This window comes from Marmota marmota, unplaced genomic scaffold (assembly GCF_001458135.2).
Source record: "Marmota marmota marmota unplaced genomic scaffold, marMar, whole genome shotgun sequence".
Lineage (NCBI taxonomy): Eukaryota > Metazoa > Chordata > Mammalia > Rodentia > Sciuridae > Marmota > Marmota marmota.
In genome coordinates, this window is record NW_025999905.1 from 7,194,410 (window position 1) to 7,212,242 (window position 17,833).

The 17,833-nt window shown below is 33.2% G+C and overlaps 1 protein-coding gene across 9 annotated transcripts in view; it reads right to left on the reverse strand.

Annotated features, from left to right (window-relative positions):
- Positions 1-17,833, reverse strand: part of Dgkb (diacylglycerol kinase beta) — a 747,732-nt gene that overhangs the window by 502,477 nt on the left and 227,422 nt on the right. For all 9 annotated transcript variants that reach the window (XM_048799633.1, XM_048799632.1, XM_048799634.1 and 6 more), the window contains one exon: positions 6,765-6,905. In XM_048799633.1, coding sequence (XP_048655590.1) covers positions 6,765-6,905 — 141 coding nt within the window. The remainder of the gene's footprint in view (positions 1-6,764; positions 6,906-17,833) is intronic.

The following is a 17,833-nucleotide window of genomic DNA, read 5'->3' on the forward strand; positions in this document are numbered from 1 at the left end:
GAGGCATAATTATGCAATGACCTTGATGAAATAACTGCCATTGATTATTATCATTTTATTTAATGATTTTTATATTTCACCAATTGTAAGATATGATTATTTATAAGATTTAAAATTATTCTACATATCACTAAAATTTAAAATGTTGCCAACTTAATGATGACATTGTATTTTTTTGTAAGTGGGGAAAAATCTAAAAGATGTTAAAATATAAAGGGGGAATGTACCTATTGAATTAAGGGAAATAAATGTTAGGCCAACTCACACACTTAAATATGTTTATTTGCAAACCATACAGATTATTCCCTCTCATCTCCTCAATAAATGAGGATAAAATGCAGTAGAAAAAAATGCCCACCACAATATGGACAATGAGATTTTCAAGATTTTTTCTAGTGTGGTAGCAAATAGTAAAAATTACCTTTATAAGTACTAAGAAATTACAGATTCACTCAGAGGAGAGGTTAACAGCAGGAGGTCAAGGCCATAGAGAAGTCTAACTGTTCTTTAGAGGGAAGGAAACCCTGTGGTTTTGTTCATCCTCAGTGTAATAAAGTTCTGTAAAAGCATCTTGTATAGTTTAGACATGTGGAGACCTAGTGCCCACTGGTAGCAAAAAGAAAATTATATCCATGAAATAAGACTAGAAGCATATAAGGATCCTGCTGGAATCAAAATGGATTATCTGTGAAGTCAAAATCTGATTAAAAAAACAAGTGTGAGAAAAGTCATCATATGATTTAAAATAGGTCCCAGATACGGAATGAAAGACATAGATAAAAGGAAAGAAGATGAAAAATAGAAAAAGAAAGAAAAACTCAAAGTTTTGTCTTAAAGCTTCTATAGTCAAATAAAAGTGGTTCTAGAAAGATAGAACAAATAAAATAACGGGGTAGGACATTATCAACGAAAAGATTAAAGTACGAAGAGCACAAGTTTCTAAGCCAAAATTTATGGGGTGGGGGCAAAGTTGAGAATTAATTAGCTGTATGGATAGAGAAAACTATCAAGTTAGGGGAAAAAGGCAATTATTAACTCGATGGAAAATAAATGTTGTTTGGTCTTATAAGCCTATAAAACCTTTCCCTTTTAAAACTATATTTATAAATAATATGGGTAAAATTAAGCTTTAATCTTTGTTATAATAAGACAATTTCTTCTCCATATTTAAAACAGAAGAGAGATTAGTGGAGTAGAAGAAGGGAATTGAGGGAAGAATGAGGGACAGGCAAAGGGAGGAATGGTGCAATGAAATCGACCAAATTATCATATATATATATAGATATATAGATATATATATCTATATATATATATAAATAAATAAATACACCACAGTAAATTTCACCTTTACATATATCTATAAAGCATTAATTTTAAAAATGCATAAATAAAAAGTAAAGGTAGGCTTCAAGGTAAGTGAATAACTGAAAAAACAGATCTTATTTCTAAAACCAACATAAGCATATAGAGGTTTATGTGTAAAAATAAAGTAAGCCCAATATTAAAATTATTATATCAACATGATGATTTCCAAAGGTGAGTACTGGTTGCAAAGTTATGACCTAGTTTAACTCACTTTTTTTTCTATTTTTTGGTCCCATAATTTCACTTTATATAGAACCAATTACGTGCCTACACATGTATTTAGTTAAAAGATCAGAGCCGAGGCATACTATGTAAGAAAAGGGAATTCTTTATTCTTATAATTTTTTTCTTCCCCAAAGTTCTACCGGTTTCTATTTTTCTTACTGACTATACTAGAATACATACTATGTTGTTTGTAAACTTTTCATGATACATTATTGATATGAAAATATTAATATAGAACTTATTATTAAACATTAGAAATTGTATATTTTTAAAGACCTTTAAACTAGGGTTTAATTCTCAAGATTTTATAGGTATATGTACTTCAATAACTATTTAATAAACTTTAAGGGCAGAGGTAAAGAAAATCAGCTGTTTAGTTTTTGCCAACCAGTGCAATGGAGTAATATTTTTCACAATAAAAACAGAAATAAAATAAACAGGGCACTATATGGTAGGTTAAGAATCGTGTTTCAATTATAACTAGACAAACTGGTGGTCAAATTAATAATCAGTGTCTTGGGGCTTTAGTTTTTTTCACTGATAAAGTATAGGAAGGCTGACCAGATGATCTTTTGGTGGTTCTCTTCAGTATAAAAATTCAGTGGTTTTAAGGTACTACACATAGTAAGTAGTACCTTTACCTTACAGATTCCTCTTCATTATCTGCATGCCGATTATCTACTTTCCAAGTATTTTCCTATTGATTTCTCTTTCATGACACATTTTCAACAAATGTAAGGCATGAAGGAGAAACACACATCTTTAAAGAGATTGCAAGAGGATATATCAGGCAAGGTAGGTCTCTGGTGTAGACTGGATCAGAAATACACTGAGAAAGAATTTCCCCAGGAAATGCATAGTCCAAAGGATAGCAGGAAGGTAGAAAAGTTTAGAGTTTGTCTGATAACTGAGAGGTTGACCAAGGAACATTGTTGGGGTGTGTGTGTGCAGGTTCAAGCCAAATGTGAGACTGGCAAGAAAATGTGGGTCAAACTATACAGCCAGATTTTATGTTATGGGTTTAAATTATACTTATTTTTCAATTGGAAATCATCAATTTCATATTTTCCTCTATGTCAGAATAGAAAGAGTCAAGTATATAGATAGCAGTGGACACACTTTAGGTTATAGGAGACAAAGTACAAAAATTCACAAGACAAAATACAAGAATTCAAGATGATTATTAAATAGGTAACATGCAGGTGTTTGAAAAAACAAAGTGTCCTCTTTACTTTCAGCTGAGAGAAACACTGGGCACCGAAGGGTTGCTGAGGACTTGTGTAGAAATATAATCTATAGAATTATATCTTTTTTCCACTAAATTTCTACCACCCCAGGATGCTAATAAATGCATTGGATGTCCAAAACTAAGTGTGAGAGAATACCTGACATCATGATTTATGAGATCCATTTAAATTTGAAGGGACAGAGGCCAAAAGGTAGCAGGCAAATTCATGAAGAAGTGAAGTGGTCAAGGTCAAAAACTGTTAACAGACCGTTATTTATTTTCTTAACAGATACCTATGTGAACTGATAAAGGTGAAGAAATTTATGTATGCAATTACTAACTCATCTAATCCTCATATCTACACCATGACACAGTCACTATTTTATGATCCCAATTTTACAATTTGGGAGACTAAGTCCTGGAGAGGTTTTTAAACTGGACCAAGTTAGCGTCTACCTGGGATTCATGTTTAATCAGTGTTTAGAGTCCAGGTTCTTAAGTACTACTGTGCTCTACTATATTTAAATGAGACTAGGAAGTGCACAAAGTCTGTGGTCAAGAGAAATTCTGGAGTTTACTATTTTAGAGTAAGAGCAGTTCTTAAATGTTATGAGCTTTGGGGGATTTCAACAAAGGTAGGTGGTGCAATCCACCACCTGGTGGGTGGTATTAAAGGTTAGGAAGGCAAGGCATCCCTGGTGTCATGTCCCCTTCCATTCATTGGAATTGTTGGAAATTGATACCAACAAGGGAAGATTAAAAAGTGGAATGCCCTTGTAGCACCAACACCAGAGAGACAGAGCAAAGAGATAGACAGACACAGAGACAAGTACACATTCTTTCTAAGAGCACATGGGGACAAGTTAATAAACACCTTCTACTTGATAATTTCAGGACAATCAAGATCCTCAGAGAGAAATTAGGATGGGGTTAAGAAATGGCTTGTAATAGGTAGAAAGCTCAAGAACGTTTGTTCATTAGTTTCTTTTCTACAGGATAAGCTTTATATGAAACATTATGTAAATATCTCGAAGTAAAAGACAGAAAGGGAGATAGAAAGTGGCAGAAAAAAGCGAATAGATGTATAAAACATTATTGTGGGGAAATGTCTTCCTTTTCTAAACTCTGACAGTGATGCATGCATTTTATCTAATAACCCAGGTGAAAAGAATTTTATAAGCACTGCCACTATTCCAGGAAGCACAACAATTATGTCACATGAACTGTGTATGTGTGTTATGGTTTAGATGTGAGATGTCCCCCAAAAAGCTCATGTGGAGATGATGTAAGAAGGTTCAGAGGAGAAGACTGGGTTGTGAGAGTCTTAATTCAATTAGTGAATTAATTCCCCGATAGAGTAGTAATTGAAGTGATAGAGTGTGGCTGGTGGTGGGAATTGGGGGCGTGGCTTTGAGGTATGTATTTGTATATGGCAAGCAGAGACTTCCTCTTTGCTTCCCTCTCCACATTCTTCTACCATGATGCTCTACCTCACCTTGAGCCCTGAGGAAGGAGTTGGCCTTCTATGGACTAAGACCTCTAAAAATGTGAGCCCTCAAATTAACTTTTCCTTCTCTACAGTTGTTCTTCTCTGGTCCTTTAGTCACAGCAGAGAAATAGGTAACTAAAACAATGTGTATGAATGTTTACTCAAGAGAAAAAAGTTGCATGAACTGGTGTTTCTTTAAATGAGGTCCCTGGGCCAGGAGCATTAGCAAATGTGTCACAAAACCAAATTCCAAGCTCGCATGGCAGGTCTGCTGAATCAGATATACAAGAGTGGGGCCCCTGCAAGCTGTGGGCACAGACCTATAGGTGATTTTTATGGGTGATAAAGATGGAGAACCTCTAAATCAACATATATGTATTCCTTTCTACTTAGCTACCTGAAAGTAAGAACCAAATTCAGTATTCACATACAAAAGTTAAGTACTTTAGGTGCTTGATCACACCTATGTCTGTGTTAATTGTAATTGCTTTTCTTTTAATTCTTCTGTTTAATAGGTCATAACCCTTCTAAACTAAACACTATTAAATGCTTTTTAAAGTCTTACTGAGATCTTTTTTAAATCTGTAAAAGAATATATGAATGAATATTAGGAGTTTGTAAGTGTGCATTTGTAGGAGAAAATGTATGACAAATTGCTAAGAAATTGGGTAAGGGGGATTGATTCTGATTTAGTTGATGTGGGAAGGGTCAGGCATTGGCAAAAACACAAACCTGATGGTTGTGATGGATAAACAGAGGATCAAAAAGTAGGAAAACAGAGAAGATGACTAGGGTATCATTTACTTTGAGGAGTTTGATAAAAACCCCAATAGTAATAGAAGAATATGAAAACACTGTTTGGGGGGAAAAAAGGGAAACCGTAGGTCAATCTGGTGTAAGCTTATAAAAAGAACTGGGACCTCAAAGAAACAACAGAGCAAAGGGTGCTGATAACTATGAAGAAAAGTGAATGTCATATTGGCTTGACTTGATTCAGCAAATGTTTTTGGATGGCTCATGAGTTCATATTCTGCCTGTAGTGTGGACAAAGTTCAGGTATGTTCAAGAACTCTAACTGAAAACTAAAAAGCATGCTTCTTAGAAATTGCACCTTAAAAGCAACACACTTCCATTTGACCCAGAAATAATTAAACTGCAACAAAGACCACTGGGGAGGATTGATGGGGTCTTTATTCATTCTTAGATCTGGAAAAAATATTTGTCTTTATATCTTTTTAATCATCCCAAATATGGTTCTGATAACACCTGAGCAAACTTTCTCTCTGGTCATTACTTCAAAAGAATTCACTGAACATTAATATTTATGTTGGAGTGAGAAATTTCTGTAGGCTCTTAGGAATATGAAATAAATCTTGAAATGTAAATATGTAACATTTATGAATAATAAATATATATTTAAAGATGATGTGCACATGGTTTATTTATAACCTAAGCAGGTGTGACTCTTGAATATCATCTTATTTTGGTAAACTCTTTATTTGGAGGAGAAACATTATCAAAAATTAATAAAATTGAACTAAAAACACTTCCTAATGATAACTTAGAAATATCACAATGTTTTACATTTACTTTAGAAATATTAAAGTTTGGATTAATTAGCTTCACCATCATTTTAGTAGTAAATTTTTAAATTCATCTTAATGATATCCAATATAATCAAATTAATTAGATTATTTAATAAAGTTTCAACATTATATTCATTAAAAGCTTTGAGAGATAATAGAATATCAAATGATAAGGTTTAGAGTAATCGAAAAATATTTTCTTGCATTGCAATGAGTATAGATTGCCACCAGAGAGAGCTCAGTCACTATATTTTATGAAAGAGAATAATTGATACTTGCAGCAGATAGGAACTCTCTACCTGTCACAGTGAAGGAACAAAGGTCTTGTTTAATAATTTGTAATATCCAGAGTCAAGTCCTATGAATAAGACTCTCAGATTTGGCATTTAAGTGTTATGTTGGTATTGGCAAAAAAGGGAGTGGGGATTATTAACACTGAAAATTGCAATAGAGATTTATCCATGGGAGAAGGATACAGGCGGGATGTATAAAGGGATAATTTTTGGCTCACTAATAGGAACACCTCTTCATACCATACCACTTCACACCAGAATCAATACTTTTTCACCAAAGGATGCTTTGTAACAGCATCATGTTAACTCAAAAGAATGAGGACTTTCTTTAAAAGTCATGTAAAAGAAAAATATGCTTAAGAAATCACTGGCTATAAATGGAACTTAACAAATTGAAATTGATAAGTCTTAATATTATTAATTGATTCTCAGGAGGAGGAATTTATATTGTTAAGCAAGGTTACTTAATTTACAAAAAATTTAGACAAGCATAGTTGGTGCAATTTTAAGTTCATCAATATCCAGTTGGTTCCCTTGCCTCCAACCACAAAAAGCAAATTAAATGAAGAAACACATACACTCAAGTTTATCCTCAGGTCTTCCTCTTTCAAGGAGAGACAGGTAACAGACAATGTCCTTCAGGTGGATTACTTCTGGGGAACACGTATTTGCAGGAGAAGTACGGGGAGGAGTGATGGCACCTTTATTCATTCTCAGACCTGGAAAAATACATTTAAAAACATTCAAAGTGCTCTCAAATTAAAAAAAAAAAACGAATAAAGAAAATAGACAACACACAAACTATATAAACACCTACATATTTATTTGACAGAGAATGACCCACTTCTGTGGAACTCCAGTACAGAAGAGACACATATGTCCACTGACTGGAATGTAAAATAGAGAACACTTTGGGATCCAGGAACATGGGGGCTGAGCTGCCTGAACTAGGTATTAGGATCAGGATTCTGTTGTCCAGGGTGAGCTGGCATACCATTTCTACTACACCTTTCTCTGTCTTAGGCAATGACAGATAAAAATTGGCTAGGAAGACAATGGAAGCAGCCTTTCACAAAAACTGAAGAAATATGAGTATGTCAAATTGTGATCTATATATTGATAATAAGTAATCATTCATTCACAAAACAAGTATATATGTCAAATATTTCTGAGAACCATAAATAAGACATCCTTTATGCCATCAAGGAATTTGTGGATGAGTAAGAGTGAAGAGAACATAAATAGTCTAGATAATTATGATGGACATTTAATTAAGAGGTAAAAGCACATGACTACAGTATGATTTTAACGTGGTTCTCACTTCATTTCAAAAACCTTATTTATTGCCTTGTTTCAAGACAAGGGTAGAGACAACATGAACATCTATTCACAACTGATGGTAATTGCTGATTTTCTATCTGTTCTAACTACAATTTGCTTACAATAAACTTAGTGCTTTCTTACAGAGAAGTCTCTGAAACCAGACCATGTGTGCCTTAGAATGCCTGAGGGTAAATATCATTATAATTTGAGGTCAATTTGGCAACAACAGGGATATTTGGTTGGAATACCTAAAGGGCTGAATGGGTGCAGGATTCCTAATTGACCAGTAGAGAATGGAAGGGAGGGAATAATCCCAATCAAATATAATTTTGTAAGCCTGTCTTTTTGGTACCACAGATATGCCTTCCTGTTCATCTCTTAGACACTCATTTCTTTAGGTATATTATATCAATTGAATACCTATCCTCTCACTCTGCTATCTTTAAGATTGTCAGGCATATAATTTAATGTTTTATGAAATGTCTTGTTAGTTTTTCCATTATCAATATTACTAATAAAATATATGATTAATTGAATGTCTAATATATAGCATGATGTATGGTAGGGGCTTTAATACATACCACTCAATTCTCATATTAATCCTATAAGAGAGATTGCATTTTCCCCCTTTTACAGACATATGCATATTAATTTACCAAAGTTGCATAGACAGCAAGAAAGTCCATTCTTTTTATTCTACAAAAGTGGTCTACAAAGTAATTTTTCTTCAAGGTCAATAAAAAGAGAATTTTTTTTTAAAAAGAATTTATATCTTACCCCAGCACATGTCACACTAGTGAGTTTTAATAAATGCCCAAGTATTTTCTCCTCTGTGCTGACCTACCATTATTCCATTTTACCTTATTTCATCTTCCAAATTCTGTCAGAGACCCTTTAACCTGAGTTTACTAGCCACTGACAAATCACATCCAGTTTCAAAAACAATACTTTAGATACTTCCTTCATTTTCTTTACCAAAGTTTTACTTATCCCAGGTATCTGTACATTCAACTTTAACACTACTCCCATTCATACTTATCAATAAAGGGACATAAATTGTAAACGGATTTTTCTTCATAACACAGATATTACTATATATCTCTAATAAAAGTATTAACTATTTTTATAAACCAAAGAAGGCAGAAAATTAAAGATAATCCTGAGCTTTAAAAAAATACCCCAAATAATTGGGACTATGCAATTAAAGCTTAGCCAGCTGCAGAAATAAGTTCCAACTTGTGATAAAAGACATTTTGGCACTGACCCTTGACACAACCTTAACTTGCAGACTTGAAGAACACAGAACTTGAATTATGGTTGGATAAACTATGACCTAACTCATCCTGCCAGATGAGCTAATCCTCTTTCCCCCTGTGGTACTGAAGTGATTTAATCAGCTCAATTTAATTCTTTAATACAAAAACTCACAACAAAAAAAGGAAGAAAGAAAATAACAAGTTGTCTCATTTATTTGAAAGAAATCTAAACATTTTATGTTTTCACTTGTTTAGAAGTTATTAAATTTTCACTCATTTAGAATGATAATTTGTACTCATAAAAAATAAGGTGCATGATATTTGGTTAACTGTTTTCATAATACAGCATTGAATATAAGTAATTAGAAAATGTGATGACCACATGATTCTCTGTTTTTCTCCCATATATTGAGTAGGAGCCTACACAAATACATTTATCCTCAGTTTTGAAGTAGCATATTCCTGTACTAAAATTGTTTTTGTTGGAGAAAAATATTTACCTTTTTATATTCATGACATTTTCTTAAAAGTCCTAGCATACATTGAATTGTGTCATAGTTTTACATTAAAAAATATAAAACAAATAGTCATCTATCTAAAGAATAATTTGAAGAACTAAGTAACTCTCCCAATAACCTAATTGTAGTCAAATTCGAGAAGGAAACTATATACTTTTTTGTTATGACTTATGGTAGCATGCATCAAAGCATGAACTGTCAATGACCTTTTTCATAAATACTTGGTAACAAAAATTTACAGAACTGGACCTTATTAATATTCTAAGACTTTTTATTTAGTGAAGCTTTAGCCTTATAGTAAACTTGGGGAAGATACAGATATTTCTCTTTCAGTTCCCACACATGCAGCCTCTCCTTCACTATTGACATCCCTTCAGAATGGTACCTTTCTAACAACTGAAGAATCTATACTGACACTTAATTCCACAGTCTACATTAGGGTTCACTATTTGTGTTTTACCTTCTATGAGTTTAAACAAATGTGTTGCTACCATAGCCTCAAACAGAGAGATTTCACTGCACTATAAATCTGTGTTCTGCCCATTCATCTCCCAACTTCAACGTCTAACAAAGCTCTGATCTTCTTATTTTCTCCTTAGTTTGGCCTATTTCAGAATATTATATAGTTGGAATCATATAGCAGGTAGCCTTTCCAGATTGGCTTTTATCACTTAGTAATATGCAAATAAGTGTCCTCTATGACGTTTTATGAGACAATGGTTCATTTATTTTTAGCACTAACGTTCCATTGTCTGGATGTACCACAGTTTTTCCCTTCACTGACTTTATTAAATTTTAGGGTGATTAATGAAAAAGCCCAGAAGTTTGTTCCTGCTCCCAATACTCTCCTCAAGATCAACCCACTTTCTCTTAGGTAATGACAACTTTTCTTCATGTTTTCATTTCATTTACTGAAAGCAGGCCTTGGGATTTACACCCTAATTAACCCTTTACCTTTCCCATTTCCCTAAGTCTAGCTGAGGTGTCTCCACTACTTGTTTTTCCCTGGTACAGTTTATTACTTTTTTAAGCACTTTGTGTAAATTATCATGAAAAAGCACAGGAAACAACACATAAGAGATTGCAAGCCTACTTTCTTGACTACAGCTCCTCAGTGAGATGATAAGCAGCATCATTTATTACTTCTTAGCAGCAATAGCCTGTGATGAAGAGACTCAAATCTTTTTTAAATTTTTTTTATTTCTTTCATTTTTTATTTTCTTCTCTTTCTTTACCCTTCCATCATTCTTTTTTTTTTCTTCCATTCTAGGGTTCAAACTCAGCACCTCACCTGTCCTAGGCAAGCACTCCACTACTTAGCAGCATCCCTAGCCAAAGAGGGACAAAATTAAAAAAGACTATTTACCTCTTCCAAAATTGGTGAAATTCTCACTTCAGAATTGAAAGAGAACAGGAAGTTAAGCAAAACAAAAGGTGTTTTCTTTTGCCTCATAGGTAGCTCTGAAGATCATGTGATTCATTGATACTCAATTTCTGGTTCTCTCACCTGCCCCAGGTCATACTATTTTAAATATTTCATCACAAAAGTGAAGCAAGAGCAAACCCAGAACACATGATAAATGTCCACATGCCCCAAACATCTATATATGTATATATACTCATCATGAAGTACACAATAAAAACATTGTAATTACAGTGAGTTTTACCAGGAATAATTATTCTGTACTTAGCACCTTTCTGTGTTTTTAAAATGATTTGATGCACACATACAGACATACATAGAGAACGTTCTTCTCAATATTTTCATTATAAAGTAGCATTAATAAAATTGAATATCATATACTATTATCATTTCCTTCAAGCACATGGTTTTCATTCTACTCCAATCTAGACATTTTACTTGAAACAATAAGCTAAAAAGTTTTGTTCTAATAGATATCTTTAATTCTGACCTTAAGGTTCAGTTATAGCAAACAAGTTTTTAATACATGTTAAATTGGTAACTCTGATGCAGTTTGTTTTATTCATTTCAGATAATGAATAGGTGGCATTATCTTGTTTCCTGTCATCTTTTACAATGAAATATGCAAAATTCATGCAATGAATTACATTTATAAACTTCAGAAAATAATAGCAACTTTGCTTTTCCATTTTTTTTTATACTGCTTCAATCTTCAGAAGTATTTCAGTCTTACAAAGCAATTTATCACATAGTACTGGGGTATAGTTATATTTCCAATATCCACAAAAAAGTCAGGTGGAGCAGCATAATCAAGAATAGAAACATTTGACAGAGTACTGCCATATATTTTATGATCCTCACACTTAATCTCTTAATCTTCCAAATATACTTGTCTAAGGATGGTATTATAATTGTTTTCTATTCTTTATGCTTACATAACTGGTGGAAAAATTAAATATACCAGATAACAAATCAATAAGTAATGTAAAATAGTCATTCCTCAAAATGTGAGTACAGTCTGTGGGATGTCATCCCTGATGTGAGACTGGGGCCAGACATATCTCCCTGAGAATGTAAGCACACTCTTGGATTCATCTATCTGGAGATTGGCATAAAAGTCTGAAAAAAGCAATTATATGTAGCTGACTTGAAGAAGAGCAGGAGTTAGGGGGTACTGTTCTAGAAGCATTGAATAAGTTTATAATATATAAAAATAATAATATATGTATTACCACTTTATACTTAAGGAAACAGGGGCAAACATGTATTGCAAAGGTACAATTCTAAAGGCAGTCTGAATTGAGGCTTTATAATTTAAGGATGATTCTGTGAGGCTAGAGAGGGAAAAAATAAATCTGTCTCTGCTCCTCAATAAATGACTTCTGCCTTAAGAGGTACCTTGATAATATATATATATATGCATATATATATATATATATATATATATATATATGCACATATCCCCAAGACAATCTATATAAGCATAATAATTTATTCTCATTACAATTCATTAAGCCTCTTGGTAAGAACATTCAATAAGGTCATTTGCAGAAAAAATCTTTTCCCATAGTTTCAAGTACCTGATTTTCATTGCACAATTTTTAATTGCTTAACTTCCTATGGACAAAAAAGAATTGTAGGGTTTTTTTCTTTGTAAAATAAGTACTGTGGCATAACTCTTTGGTATCATAGAAAACATGAAATGAACTAAATTCTACTATTGATATCACAGCCAATTTATATGCACAGCCCAACATCACAAATCATCAACCATTACCCCATCAGATTGGCAATGGAAGGGCTGGGAACTATGGAAAGTGTACCTTAACTTATTTTAGAGGTAGTTGTTATATTTCTCTATTTTTAATTATCATCTTCTGCTCCCTTTTTCACTTTCAGCCATTTCCCTCTTCCATATCACTAGCAGTACGATTATTTTCTGGCTTATAATCTTGTAATGACTTTGATCTCTGCTGGATACAATTAATAACTTAGCATTACAGTCAAAACCCTTCCCCACATGGCTTGACTGCCATTCTCACCTCTCCTCTTGCTATGCTCTGATCACTTCATCTTCACTAGCCCATCTGGACCTCTCAGTGCTCCTAATCAGTTCTACTTTCCTCCATCTCACACTACATATATTTACTTATTTGCTTGTCTTTCTCTCCCCACTAGAATTAGGATATAATTTATATACTGAATAACCCTCAAAGGTCCATGTCCTAGGGGCTTGGTTGCCAGAATGGTGCTATTGAGTAGAACATTTAAGAGGTGGGGCCTATCAGGAGGTCCCTAGGTTATTGGGGACCCACCTTTGAAGGGGATTATGCGACTCCCTCCTTCCCTTTTCTTTCTTTTGATTCCTTGCTATGAGGGGAGTAGTTTTGTTCTGTCATGTGCTCCCACAATGATGCACTGTCTTGCCACAGGTCCAAAGCAACAAAGAGAATCAATTATGTACTAGAACTTCCAACACTGTAATCCAAAGTAAACCATTTTTCTTTGTAAATGAATTACTATTTTGTTATAGTGATAGAAAGCTGACTGTGAAGATTATAAATAAATATGGATAAAGAATTCTATTTTTCTCTCTGATGAATCCTCAGCGATTCGAACAGTAAGTGGCACATTGTAACCGAACAGTTTTCACCAAATAAATATTAGATGTCTTAAAATTCACAAACTACCCTTTCATTAGATATGCTTTTAAAAATATGAGTAGCAATGTACTTGTTGCTTTGTTTTTTTTGGAACTCCCTTTCCACCCTTTCACATTAGTATATACTCTTCCCTGACCACTTCATGTAAAAAAATCCAGATGGGCCCTACCATAGCTCATATCCCTGTTACTGCAGTCTCACTTGAGTATCTCCTTCACTGTGCTCTCTTCATCGTCAGTTCACAATGAATCACAGCATTTATTTTATTGTAATATAATTGATTACATAATTTTCTGTCTATTCCTGATTGATTTTAAACAATTTTCAACTTTCCTATAGAATTTCTTGTCATATAATGTGTTTAAATAAGTGTCTGTTTAGATGTATGAATTAAAGAATGAATAAAATAAGTAACTAAATGCACAACTGATTAATTAACTACCTGATCTGATTTAAAGGGTGCTGGGGCAAATCTTATTTTTTTTGTCCTATCAAATACTAATAAGACCCAACAATTAAAAAAAAAAAAACTTACAATGAGCTGTGGCTAATACCAGATTATAGATTCAACATTTTGGATATTGTGAAACCTTACAGAAATAAGTATTATAGGTATGAGTCAACAAATCATATTCTCTTTTAGTTTCTATAGTTTTTGAGAAACTAACAGTAACCAATAATCGGTTAATTGCTGTCCTTTAAGAAAGATAATTTAACTGAAGGCAATTAATTTCCAGAGTGTCTGTGTAGAGTTGGTATTAGTTCCATGGATACCATACAAAGATGCTATAAGATGCATATGCTGCTTCCTTTACATCAGTGCCAGGGTTGCTTCCTACCGGCACACTTTGGTTATGCCCATGTCATTGATCATTGAGTTTCTAGCATGGAACCCAGTGTGTGCTATGTAATTAGACTGAAGCTTTAGTAGAGGCTTTAAGGAATGGTTGGGTTTTTCTTTAGGGATAAGGTAAGAGGAAACTTAAAGCAAGAAAGCATGGAGTCCTAAGAAAGCATAGAAACTTCAAGTCATAGCAAACAGTAGGCATGAAACGTATAGGAATGTGGGAAAACTCAGTAACCTGCATAGCCTGCTTCAGGCTATGGATCTAAATATTGTCATCTTCCTAACTAACACAGTTAACACTGGCAACATGCCTGGGACTTGGAGCCTCACTAAGGAAGCTTCATAACGGGTATTTCAAAAGGTGAGGGTGACCAAGATTCCATGTATTCCTGTCTCCTGCACCCAGTTCCTTCACATACTCAATTAGTTTTTAGAATCAGGGATTTATGTTTGATTGAAAACCACATGTTTAATATAAAAGCCCTACAATAATTGATGGTAAGACCTGAAATTTGTAAACCCAAAAGTAATATAATCAGGTTTCTGTTAGAACATTTGGAGATGCAAATTCAAGTTGGGAGCCACACTAATTGAGAGTCTATGATATAAATAATGATGAATCAAATTATGATTGGGAAGAAGTGGTCATCATGACTAATACAGAGTATTCCGTGATGAGGAATGAAACCCTGAACAGTTGGGAACATCCAATATTTAGTGCTAGGAAATTGATAGATTTGGGGTGCCACTCACCAAGAAAGAAGGTACAAGAAGAAGTTTTGAGTAGAATATAATTAGTTTACTTTCAGACATAGTTTTAAAATATCTTATGGAACACCCAGAGGATGAGCTACATGTGGATATACTTTATGAACTAAAGAAACAGTTTTCAGTTTCATAGGGAGTAATTGAAGAATTTTATATTTGACTTTAGCTATATTTAAGTGATGTGAACAAATGTCATTGTGTTAAGATTGTGGGGATACATTTAAATGAGCTTAAGGAAGTTTGAAAAGTTCTATAAATGTTTCTAGGGGACAGTATCAATAATAGGCAATTTTATAAAATATTTATTTTAAAGCTTAAGAAGTTTTAAGGTCAGATAAGCACCAGGTATTAGGAATTCATAGTGTCAGCAATCTCTATATTTGTGAAAGTCATCTCAGGTCATACACTATTAAAGTTGAAGTGATAAAAATATGAGCTCAGAATATCAATTTATATTTGGGAGGTTGGAGTACTTGTAGAAAATGCAGAATTCTAACTCAATGAAAAATGTTTATAAAGTGATTTACTCTAAGGATGAAAGTAAGAAGAGTAGTTCCTCATTGAATTGGCATAAAAGTGGAAGATTTAGGGACCTGGCATTTATAAGAAGGGGCAGAAGAGGCATGAGACTTCTGAAGATATTTTATATTATGAATATTTTCAAAAAATCCAAATTCCAAAATGGGAAGAGTAGAAGTGATTTTACCTTCATGTAGATAATAAAAGTACTTTATTTTGTAACCAAGTATTTCAAAAAACAACTCACCCATATTATGAAATTCCAGATGAATCATTAGGTATTTCAAGTCAAACAAAACACTGCTACTCATATGCATATACTTGTGCACAAACCTTATACCTATTTATATTATATTTTTATATTTAAAAAAATTATTCTATGAAAACTAAATGTCTTACTTGCAATATATCTCCTATATTTGACTATTAATCTTTGATGAGAGAAATTTTCTTTTCTTTTTAATTTTGCATTTTATTGAGGAACTCTTATTTTTCAGCTGACATGCACAGTAATGAATAGCTATCCTATTACTGGTGGTATTGTGGTAATTGAATATGGTGAAATCTAACAGGAAAAACAAAAAAATCATGATGGTACCTTTCTGTTCAAAAGTCACTGTGATTTTTCAAACACAAATACACCTTATGTAGATAATATATTATTACAAAGGAAGGTTCTGGGAACAGAAAGACATTTATGTTTTCAGCTTCTGAGTCAAGAAAACCTTGGCCCTTGAAGATTTCATTGCTGTCTAGTGTTCCTTGTTCTTTAGGATAAACTATCAAAGATATTTCTGAAAAGAAAATAGGGTAGAAATGGTCTTGAAAAGGACACTATGCACTTAATTCTACAATGTGGAGGCCAAACTTTGAAAAGAAATGGAAGGTAATGTATCATTGCTGCATGAGGGCTTAAGGGTGACACAGCCTTTTTCCTTTCAAGTCGGTCTTTGAACAATGAGACTGTCCCACATGAAGTGCAGCCTAAGGACAAACCCTTCCTTATTTTTTCCCCTTGATTTGGTTTCTACTTCTAGTAAATCAGACATCTTCTATTTAGCACTTAATATATGCTGTTAGAAGAAAAGTAAATTTAAGTATAAATAAGTTATTAAAATCTCTTTCTTTTACATCCTATACAGACAACATAAACATGTATAGGATGTAAAAGAACGAGATTTTAATATTTGTTATATCCAGGTTTACAAAAGGAAATTACCAAGTTGAGAACACCTTCTTCTTTCTCAAAATCCAAGGACAGTATTAGTTAATGCAAACTGCAAGGTCAGGTTTGTTATTTCATTCAATTCCAGTTACATGCAATCAATTATAGCAGGAAGAGAGAACTGGGAAGTTTTAATTTCTAGGTCAATAAGGAATCATCTCATTTTAAAATGTTTATCCTGGAACATTATTCAACTCTCACACTATAATTTATGGACCAACTATTGAAATTCAGTCTGAGAAAAAACAGCAGGTGTGATGGTTTTTTTTTAATCCATGATGTAATAGGAATTAAAGAACTAAAAATATATTAGAGGAAAAAATATGGTAAACATGGTAAGTTGTCATATATCTCATGGGTTACCATATGAAAAGTGTTCACTTGATTTTTAAAAGTTTGTACCAACAGCTGACAGCTCTTAGAAAATTAGGTAACATTCTTAACAGAGAGGGTAGAGTCACCACATAAGGTGTAATAATGCCAACAGTTGATCAGATATCCTAGCTTTGTTCAAGGCTCAACCACCTGTTTCTTAATTATATATTTTTAAGTTTTTAATTATCAGTGTAGTAGCTATTAAACTTTTCCTGTCTCTTATTCAGCACTTCAGTATTCTACTTTGTGATATTAAGGTTCTTGTTCTTCAGATCATTGGCTGCTCTCCCAGGTCCCTGAATTACCTCCAGGGAATTTGGAACATCACAACAATTTTCATAATAATACTAAGATAATGTTTGACTCTCATTCTGTCATGAATGTACAGCAAGGTTCTCAAGAGGCCCTATGGTATATGATATGGCAACAGAAACAAGCACATGTTAAGATTATCCAATGGTCCTCGGTAAAGATAGGCATTAAAGAGATTAGTAATCACGCAGAATCATGCCACATTTCTCAGTCATTTTGTTTTTTAAAATAGCTATTTTTAATAAAATAGGTTAATTTTGTTAGCATGAAGTGGGTTGATTATTGTTATTTTTAGAATATCTCATCTTCAATACAGTAAATACCAATAGATACCATATACATAAAGAAAAGAAATATGATATGTCAAGATCACTGTAATGTTTTGAGCAACCAATAAAAAAAAGAAAATTATTTCTGA